This window comes from Lates calcarifer, linkage group LG3 (assembly GCF_001640805.2).
Source record: "Lates calcarifer isolate ASB-BC8 linkage group LG3, TLL_Latcal_v3, whole genome shotgun sequence".
NCBI classification, from domain to species: Eukaryota; Metazoa; Chordata; class Actinopteri; family Centropomidae; genus Lates; species Lates calcarifer.
In genome coordinates, this window is record NC_066835.1 from 20,281,912 (window position 1) to 20,292,878 (window position 10,967).

At 40.1% G+C, this 10,967-nt stretch overlaps 1 protein-coding gene across 2 annotated transcripts; it reads right to left on the reverse strand.

The window, feature by feature from the left end:
• Positions 1–663: 663 nt before the first annotated feature.
• Positions 664–9,848, reverse strand: LOC108886948 (C3a anaphylatoxin chemotactic receptor). 2 transcript variants are annotated; one of them, XM_018682102.2, is made up of 3 exons: positions 9,522–9,848; positions 3,398–3,584; positions 664–3,171 (listed from the first exon to the last, which is right to left on the reverse strand). In XM_018682102.2, the coding sequence occupies exons 2-3, from the start codon at positions 3,578–3,580 to the stop codon at positions 2,278–2,280; spliced, it is 1,077 nt and encodes a 358-aa protein (XP_018537618.1). In that variant the 5' UTR covers positions 3,581–3,584; positions 9,522–9,848; the 3' UTR covers positions 664–2,277. The 2 variants fall into 2 exon arrangements, with proteins under 2 accessions (XP_018537618.1, XP_018537619.1); XM_018682103.2 differs by lacking the exon at positions 9,522–9,848 and adding an exon at positions 5,299–5,609.
• Between the last annotated feature and the right edge of the window lie 1,119 nt (positions 9,849–10,967).

The window sequence follows — 10,967 nt, forward strand, 5'->3', positions numbered from 1 at the left end:
TATATCTAATGAGGAAAGGGTTATTTCAGTCTGTTCTAATGCATGTAGTAAACAAAGAATCAGCCAGAATGATTCATTTTAGTGGAAATGTAAGGTCTCTACATCAACCCTCTGATCCTCCTAAAGAGCAAAGAGGAATTTGGAAATGTTTTTCTGATCTTTGAGCTATTATTACATCAGTTTCACAACCATTTAAACTGGTCAGGTGAAGAAGATCACATCCTCTTTTTACTCTTCATCTTTCTCTTTATATGTCACTTTCAGCCTTTCAGAGGAGGAACAAAGTTACACCATAACTTAGACGCTGATAATAATGTTCCAGGGAAGAACTTTTTCAGGAGTATTAGTTTTAGTTCAAGTAAACACATTTTTAAAGGCTGAGCTTTGTCATTTGTATGGACTACAGAGTTGATAAACTTTTTTATGGTTATGTTAAGGCCCTAACAACACTTGGTTAAAGTTAGGGAGAGACTATGGCCTGGTTAAATACAGAGAAAGTTCACAGTGGCTTCAGACCACAATCTTTTCCTTATCTTAACCATGTGTTCAAGAGTTCTTGTTGCCTCAACACAACCATAGATGGGAGTTAAGACTGTGGCCTCTGAAGTGACAGTCATGCTCTCTGTAGTTCAGAAATATACAAATTCATCAGCAAGACATCCATCCATTGGCAAGAATTAACATTTATTTTTCAATTTTAAACCATTAAAGACACTACAACAGGTACTGGTAAATTTATATAAGCTTTTGGTGTTTTTATAGACACCTCTACACAATTAAACAGTTTCAACTCAGTTTTAAGTTCCTACAACTTGAAAGAAATTCACAGTGGCTTCAGACCACATAGTTTCATATTTTAATTTGTCTATAACAATCTAGCAGTATTTACAAAATAATATTACATTATAGAAATGTTACAGAAATTTACAAAAAAAAGTAAGCTTATAATTGCAGTGAGTTTCAAAGTGAAACACTGTGAGCTTAGATGTTAGATGTTATTTAACATGTTACTGCTGCTATGATACACAACTGTGCAGAAACATCATAAACTTTAAGAACAGTGAGTTCAAGATAAACAGACAGACATGTATCTAAGTGATGCATAAATAATCTGCAGAGTAAGTACAGCTGTGTTTTATGAGCTGGTTGCTAAGGAATGATGTACATTGTGCTGGCTGACCAGCCTCTCAGCTTGATTTTATTGTCGTCGTACATGTGTCCCATACAAGCCAGAGATGCTCTGCTCAGTTGTCTTTGAGTTTAAAGCCACACTCAAACCAATGAAACCATCCTGAGTTTTCCTAATGATAGAAAATGAGATTACACATAGAAACCATGTGAGCAATTATTTGAAGTGCAATGGACTGTTTCTGAACTGACTGTTCAGTTTCAATATATCTAACCTTTGATGTGGCCTTTATAGACAAGACAGTGGCATGACCAAGTTATTGCTGTATTTCCTTGAAATAGTCTCACTTCCCTTGTTCGTACCTTCCTTCCTATCCCTCCAGACTCGACACAGTTCCACTTCTCATCTGTGACTTAAATCACAAGCATCTAAACGCAACAGGAAAATCTGACCTCAGTGTATCAACATGTGCCATGTTCATTTAAAGAACATTCATCCAGTCAGTCTCCTCACTCTCAGGTCAGCAGTCCAAAGCACAAATAAAATTCAGTTCCACACTGAGTAAATGTTTCCAAAGCTACTACTTATTTTAAGGATAACTGTTTAAATGCAGGCACAAGACTTCTGTCTGAGAAGGAAATAATACTTAATAAGTGGTTTAAACTACATTAGAAAGGCTTAAAGAAGCACCAGCAGTTTCACGTCTTTGCTCATTATGTGTAAATGTTTCACACAGTTTTCCAGAAGTCCTAAAAGCTACCTATAGAGAGTGACTGCACTGATGGGTTTATGTGGAAGTAACATGGAATACTCTAATAAAGAGGACAAAGTATAAAGCACTTTGAAACTGCCCTATTAAGAGGTGCAATACAGACTGACTTGCCTTTCATTTTCAGGACTCTACTATTGTCAGAAAAATCTGGGTATATAGCATATCAGTGTGTACAACAGTTAATTCAATATGTGATGTTTGTGTTAAAGAGTAAAATGAAATAAAGTTAAAAGAAATACTTTACAATCTTATACAGTTTCCCCTGAAATACATTTGACTCTGTACTGTCATCTAACGGAAACTTCCACATCACTGTGGTTAAAACATGATAAACCACCTGTATGGTCCTCTACACTTTGGGATCATTGGAAGAAACTCAGACTTTAGCTACATCCACTGCTGTCTGAATCCTTCCTGCCGACACAACAGTAGTATGTTTGGACCCGCTGCTGTCGTCCAAAGAGCGTTCGTTGGACTGAGTCGTCTGTCCGTCCACGTCATCTGCCAGAGCTCTCTTGTACACCCCCGCCAGACTCTGCCTGAACCGGCCCCTCACATCCAGCCCCATGCAGAAGTACAGCAGCGGGTTCACACAGCTGTTAAAGTAGGCGATGCCCTTCGCCACAGGGTGCCAGATCTTCACCACCTTGTTCTTACTGTCCACCATCTTCACCAGCAGGAGGCAGTGGTACGGGGCCCAGCACAGGAAGAACGCGATGACTAATGATGCTAACACACGAAGAGGGCGCGATTTCCCTGACAGACGGGTGCGTCGGATGCCAACGCCGGCCAGGATGTAACAGATGAGGATGACCATGAACGGCAACATGAAGCCACACATGAAGCGGATGGAGTACAGAGCCAGTTTGGTTTTGTTGTCCCCCACTGTTGCTTCCTTCACCTCCAAAGAGCACTTACTCAGGTTGTTCTTCCCTGGGTAGACTTGGCGGTAGACGAAGTACGGAGTGCTGAAGGCGATCGCTGCGGTCCAGACGCACACAGCCACCACCCTCGCAGCCCAAAGGGTGCGCCGTCGTTTGGAGAGAACAGGCTGCCAGACGCAGAGCGCTCGGTCCAGACTGATCACAGCCAGAAGAAAGACGGAGCAGAACATGTTGCCGTATTTGAAGAAGCCGTTGAACTTGCAGAGGAAGACACCAAATGGCCAGTGGTCAAAGAAGAGCTTCTTAATGAGGGAGAAGACTCGCGTGAAGCAGAAGATCAGGTCTGCTATCGCCAGATTCACCAGCCACACATTGGTGACCTTCGGCTGAGGAGATAGAAAAGAGGAGGGAAAAGAAAAAATAGAAAAGAATAAAGGAGAAGGAAAAGAGGAGAAAGCAAGAGAAGTGTTAGGTATCGCATACATTGACAGAAGAGTAACCAATGCAAATAAATGGCCTGTATCTAATGATATATCACTACCTTTCACATCTCTCATAACATTAATACACCCATGCACTATAGGTTTAACACATTATACATGTTATATCCACCTTGAGCCTGAATCCAGCCACCCAGATCACCACAGAGTTCCCTGTGATGCCGAGCACCACGGTCAGTGTGTAGAGGATGATGCTGATGTTGTCCATGATGGCTTCAATGTCCACTGTTGTTGTCTGGTCATCCTTGGAAGACTTGCTGATGTGGATCAGCTCAGAGGTGTTGGCAAACATCATGTGGCTGCAAATACAGAGAAAAATAAACCATGGATAACTCATCATATTGGAAATCAGCTGACTCTCTCTGGTTATGGCTCTTTGCAGATCATGAGCAGCAGTGATGAATGTTAGAAAAAGCTGTTAAGATGTTTTTTGGAATCATGTTGCACTTCTGCATAGCAAGAGACAGTGACGGAGCAGGAAGGGGTTTATTTGTGTTACTTGTGTCAGCTGAAACACAAAGTGACAACCACAAATTAATCTTCATACGTGACTATTACCAACATCAGTTGACTAGACAATGTTTGTCAGTTTGTCCTGCTCTGTCTGACAGGCAGTCAGCCATCTTTCAGATCATGATGGAAAACAAACTTGATAAATATAGTTACGTGGGTTACAAAGATGTTTTCCTTCCTGTTTTATTTGTGCAATGGGTGCAATGGGTGCAAGGAGACAAAGAATGTATATCTATTTCAGAGGCTGGTACATAAGTTCATGAATGCGCATGTGGGTTTGCGTTACTTCCTCTTTTACTTTCATGCTAAAAACATTCCACTGCCCAACAGCAGTGGTGAGGGAAAATAAGATTAGACTCCCAAGCTTCATGTGTCTTTTCAAGAAGTCAAATTTTCTGATCACAAGTCTTGATCTTTATATGATGCTCTTGAAATAGACAGTAGACTGTATGAATAAACTGTGTGTGTGTGTGTGTGTGTGTGTGTGTGTGTGCCCTGCTGAGTCATTTCACTTCAGTAAAGGCGCGTGTGTGAGAGAAATGTGGGTCATACTATCTTGGCCTCTCCTATTCTGTAATGTTTCCTGTCAGCTCTACTGAGACAATCGGTCCTCCATTTGCATACTCAGAGTCAGATAAAAAGATCAATCAGATTTATCTCTGTGTCCAATAATATAATATGATACATAATAAAATGCGCACAAAAACACAACATTGTGCTTTAACAGTAGCTCACACTTGCAGCAGCTGGGTGCAGAATCTCCTAATCCTACTCACTTTCACACATTCTCCCGATTATGAACGAACCACAGCTGACTTTCTGATGTTTCTGTGATTAGCTTTCCTTATTTTTTTCCTTCTGACAGGGGCTAGTAGATCAGACTACTTCAAGCTGTATCTCCAGACACACACAGAAGAGGCAGATGGTGAGTGCACAAAACACATTACTGTCACACCAGAGACCAGAATTCACATCCACAATCCTGTCTGTGGTTTTGGCTAAGGGTACAGAAAAATCGTGGTTTTGATTAAATGTAAATAAACATGTTCATACACGTCTAGAAGTGAACTTCAAGATAACAGTGTCTTAAATTCTCATGTAAATTACCAAAAAGTGAGCATTAGAATAACACTGTATAAAATGTATTAGTGTAGCTGTAGATGTATTAGGAGGTCTAGTGACTGGCAGATCTCTGCACTGAACTTTACGCATGTAAAAGTCTGAGCATATCTAAAAAACAAACAAAAACAAAAAAACAATGAACATGTATCTGACAGATTACACTCTGGTCCGAGCCCACTCAGGATATGTATCAGATCTACAGACCCATATGGTGAAATGTGACATGAAAACATCAAATATACTGCCAAGGTGAAGTGTGGACCAGAGCATAATAATAGCAAAAAAGCCTCGGGTGCCCAAAGGAGATATAAATACACTGTTCAAGAAGGCTGAGACCAACAAGGATGTAATATTTTATAGATTTAAAAGTGACCTTACCAGTGGTAAATGCTTTTGACCTTCACAATAAAAGAAAAGAGTCCAGCTGACGAGCACTGAGGTAGTTTCTACAACTTAGAGAAGGAAGACTGCTGCATTCAAAGGGGAAATGAAGAAGGCAACAAAACAAATGTACAGCTTCCTTCAACCTCAGATGAGAAAATAAAACCCTTTGCTGTACCGCGTGGCAGCTGGTGGTATTACGGAGAGAGATGTCCTCATTAATCTGGTGAACCCAGGACATCACTGACAAAACTGAAGAGAATGACATGAACTTCTATGGGAAACAGATAAAAATCCCCCCCCTCTGTGTGGACTTTCTGACAACCAGCAGCACAGCACAGCAATCTTTTCTGCCAGTGGTATCACACTATTCCACAGATGTACCAGCAGCTGTGTCAAGAAAAGCAGAAATGCACCAGTAAATGCAGGAGAGAGCAAGACTGCCAGTGAGTAAACACAATGCAGGTTTCAAATTTTAATAACAAGGAAGGAAGTGCATTCAACGTATTTGCTAAGACTTCACACATACAGAGAAATATGTATGTGAAAACTCCCAACACCCAACTCACTGTCACAGCAGTTTGTGTCCATTCACACAAGACGTAATCTTCTAATTTACATGGACGAAAATCTGGCTTGTTTTCGTGACAGTGAGCATGACTTTCAAAATCATGTATTTCAATTGGAAACATATTGTTTGGATAAAGCACTACATTCATTAACAGAAGCAGAGTTTCAAGAAGTTCTAACCAAGTGCACAACAACCCCAGACACAGGGGTTTGTATCCAGAGTCCCTGTGTGTGGTCAGGCTTAGGCATCAAAAGCATTTTGGTTAAGGTTAATAAAAGATCACGGTTTTATATTTTAATCAACACGTTGTGTCTGAAGTCCCTGTGAACAATTTCTGTTCAATAAAACAATCTTTCCATAACCTTACCCAACTGTGTGTCTAAACATAATCATAAATGCTTGTAATATTTCTGTAATCACTGTAAGTCTAGATTTTATTGTCACAAATAAAATAAACAATACCTGTGTCTGTAGGCCAAATCAATCAGTACATTAAATGTCATGAAGCCGTGCTGGCTGTCATGAAATCAACAGATTACATTTCGTGACTAACTCACGACCGGCCGTGAAACTGGGTCGACCATCCCAAAGTTTCCAAATCCTAGGCTACCGAATATTTAGAGAATTTGGGGAAATGTGAATTAAATGATGAACGAGCCATCTAAAATATTTTGACATGATGAAACGATGCAGCCACAAAAAACAGCCTTGAATGTGAATGTTTCTCTGTGTTAACGTCATCTACATTCAAAAAGAACTGGAAAAAGCTCATAGAGAATACATAAGTGATACTGCCAAATAATCAACAAGGTGATTTCCCTAACATGGAGACCACAGGTTAAACACGACACAGAGTGAAGTTATAAAATGTTAAACATCTCACACACCAAGTGGTTTATGTGAAAAGAATGTGATTGATAGAAATACAAGACCATTATGACACATGTCTAATCTGTTGTGGGTTGTTGACAGATGCTCTCTGCCATTTTTCTGAGAAGTCTGTGCTGCTCCAGAAGTGTGTTGAATTGCACGTGCAGCACTCACCAGTGTCAGGGTGACTGAACAGAACGGTGGTTGCATGTTAATCTGATAAAACTGCTGCACCAGCTCAGCAGACAAACACAGATGGTGGTAAGCTCTCAGTGCAGGTCCAACTTGCTATTTTGATGGTATTGTTCATGGGGGAGCATGGAGAGACCGTCTGTATGTTCATGATCATTTTATTTTGTCTTTATGAAAACACTTTTGTTTGAATTATCCATTAGATTGTGTATAATCAGGTGCAAAAAAAATAACTGCAGCTATGTGTGTGTGAGTAACGACCATGTAGACACTAAAAAACTTCAGCTGGATTTGAATTACACCCATTTCTTTCACACACTGCATGATGTGGTTTACTGGGGGGAAAAGAAGCTCTGAGAAGCTCGTTTAACACAGCTGAGGTGACATTTCCTTCACCTCTAATTAACCACAGGTGTTTACCATTCCAGTAATCTGTGTATGACACACACTGATTTCTTTTACAACCATATTGTTTATCGTTCGGCTGTCATTTCTTGGAATTTGAGAGTTAGTTGCAAATAAAACTGAAACAGAACACACCCAAATGGTTATTTATAATAATCCACTGCATAGAACAATTGTGTGTACACAACTAGATCAAAGTTAAACAATGATGTTGTTTTTAAAAATGTGAATAAGAGACAAAGAGACATTAAACTTCCGTCAGATAAAGTGGAGCATGTCTAACATTCACACCCACTTCACACTGTGGTCAGCTGTGTGGAGGTGAGAAAATTTCCAAATCTAGCACTTTTTTTTATTCTTGATGCGACTATTTCCGTCACTTTTAATGCAAACAGTGTTGTTCACATGTTGTGTAGTGAATTCAACACTGTGAATGTCTTCCAGTAGAGAAAATGTGTGCTGTTACTCCACTTTTGTTATGTGATTGGACCACACGTCTCACAAGCATCAAGAATAACTGGAGCCTGTGGAGTTGCCTCAGTTTTTTTAAGCATTCTTACTTCATATAAACAATGTATTTTGAGGCTGTTCTTGTTTTGGCTTGGTTAAGCTTTATGGGCGTTCTGGTGGTTAAGAAACATCATGTAATCACAACATCCCAGCTCAGTTCTGGCCAGGGACCTTTGTCCTAACTCTCTTTCTCACTGTCCATTTCCTGTTTACTCATCTACTGTGACCTATTTAAAAGTGCCACCAATTTTATGACACAGACTTGTGAGCACGAGTGGTGAACAGAAGGCATGGGTGCACTGTGGGCAAACACATCATGCTGGTATCAATAGGCACTGGTCTGGTACAGGCGGTAAACCACAACAAAGTGAAGTATCAGCATCTGTTTTGTCAAATAATTGTAGAAAGATGATTAAGAAACAAAAAGAACGAGCTTTAACACAGTGTATAAAACGATAAAAGTGATCAGTGTTTCAATAATCAATAAGTTACTGCTGGTAACTGATGGAGGCTGGAGTTCTTCCTCTGTGAGACAAATCACTGTGTTATCAGTAGAAGCAGCTGTAGTTGTTGTCACTGGCATTGAATTATATCAAAATGGACAGGAAGCTGTTGTTTAAAAAATAAAAAATGTCAGAAACACTGAGACAAAGTGAACATCACCGAGAGGAAGTGCATCAAAACACCACAGAAGAAGACATTTATGAGCCCAGCACTGCTCATTAAGCAGCAATTCACCACAAACACAGTTTCAGCTCTGAGTCCTGCTCCATCTGAGTCAACCACAAACTTCCGACCACTAAGTGAACTACATAAGTCCAACCCCTCAGTGTAGCTGCACTGTGGTGGGATTCAAAATTACAATATTAACATGTACCGGCTGACATGATTTTTCACTAACCTAACCAAGTGCTGTGTGTGCCAAACATAACCATAAATACATGTAATAATGCTGGAGTCATGACAAGTAGATATTTTACTTTCAAGACAATGAAATTAACAGATTACATTTCGTGAGTATTTCACGAACTTTTGTGAAAGTGGGTTGAAATAAAATCAGAATATCATGCTCACTCAGAATAACCTGAAAAAACCCAGTCAACTTCAACCTGAGTGATGCTCCCTGTTTCCTGTGACCTGCATTTCACTGAATGAAGTAGGTCAGTGGTTTCCAACCTGAGGATCACGACCCCTCAAAGGGTCACAAGAGTTAATATGAAAAAGAAGCAAAAACATAACTGCTTCACAGAGTTTGGTTTCTCTTGTCAGACTTCACCTTTCCAGGCCATTGAAAACTATTGATTAAATTTAAAGGGACCTTGGTTCAGGGTCCTGAGGCGAAAATGTTGGAAATCAGTTGCAGTAAATGATCAGACGAAGCCAGTGAAGCCACAATGGAACAAGAAACAAGAAAACATGATCTTTTTAGCAAAAACCTGCAGATTCTCAGTAATGTTAAAAACGTACCCAAAACAACCAAAGTCACTAAACCCAATCATACATAGCATTTACGATTAACCCACATCTCGCTTCACTTCCATGAAGGTCAAAATCCTTTTCAGCCATAAGTGGAAAACTACCAGGGAGTGAGTGTTTTAAATGTTATTAATGAAAGTGTAATAAAGTTCATCTGTGAAATCAGAGAATCAGAGAAAACGTCCTGATTTCTTACCTGTAGATGTTGAACTGATATCACTGCTCTGAGGTCAGCTGCTTCAGTCTCAGTGGTCAGAGGCAGAAGTGAAGATGCATCTTCATGAGCTCTATGTGTGTATGTGTGTGTGTGTGTTCATGCAGAGTGAAGTTCCCCTGTGTCACTGTTACTTCTAGAGGTTTTATTGCCAAAAGCTAAAACACACACACACACACACACACACAGACCCTTCCTCTTTCTCCCTCTCATTTTGTGTCATGTGTGTCTGCTGTGTCTTCCCCTTTTTCTCACAGTCACACTCACTTTGTCTCCCTGTCGTTGTCTCTCTCTCTCACACACACACACACACACACTCACACACACATACACATGCATAAACACACAGAGTGGATGACCGACTTGTGTTAATCACAGTTTAGAGTTACTACTTTCCTCCTCGGTCTCCTCAGCCAATCAGATTTCTCTAAACGGGGCCAGTGACCTTGTGTTATTACCGCGAATAACTTTAGATCATCCTCATTATTCCACAAGGAGAATTTGTCCCAGTGATGCACGTTGGACTTTACTTTGAGTTACACAAACAGTCACATCCTTTTTAGAGTTTGATTTCCATCAAACATACATAAGTGATGTAAACTTAGTTGTCAGTTGTCATTTTATGTCCCCACATATCAAACTCTTGGCTGATTTTTCTGGTAAATGTGGTCGTCTCTGTCACAGAACAGGGTTCCAGTAATAGACAGACAAAAAAGTTGAAAGCAACCACATAACAGTGGCTGAGTTGCTGATGCTGATGCACGTCAGTCCTCTGAGACACAATAATAAAAAGGACACAAATAAATGGTCAGAGAAAAAAAGTTCTTTCAAACTGGATTTTTAGTCGTCATCCAGTTTTCAGCCATTAAGTGCCACTTTCTGATATGGTGCATTCTGCTGGAACTATTATTAACATATAATCTAATAAATTTGAATGTTCAGCCTCAGGAAACAAAGGAGTCACTGGCTCCTGCACTTGGTTGGTATTGGCTCCACTCATTCTGCTTTCATTTACCACTTTGAATATGTTTTCTACTGTCCTTTCTTCTTCCCCTCAGAAAAGTTTGAATGTGTTATCACTTCCTGCTTTTGCTGCCCCCTGACCCGATGTTGCAAAAGGTCGAGACAGAATTACCCTCATCACACAGAAGGAAGTCGTTCAACAGAAATTGCTGCATTCGATATTTCTTGTAAACACGTATTTTTCACCAGAAGACACGGACATTGTTTCTGTTCCTCACTTCTTTGAGGGCTGATTGACAGTTAAGGACTGATTAGATTAAGATTATGGTCTGCGTTGGTGTTTGGTGATTGTGAAGGTTAAAAAAGCAGCATGTCAGTGATGGTCCTCAGAGGTATTTAAATACAGATGTCAGGGTTTACAGTGTCTTCTAATGCTGCACTCTGGTGGCTCAAACAGGTGTGTGA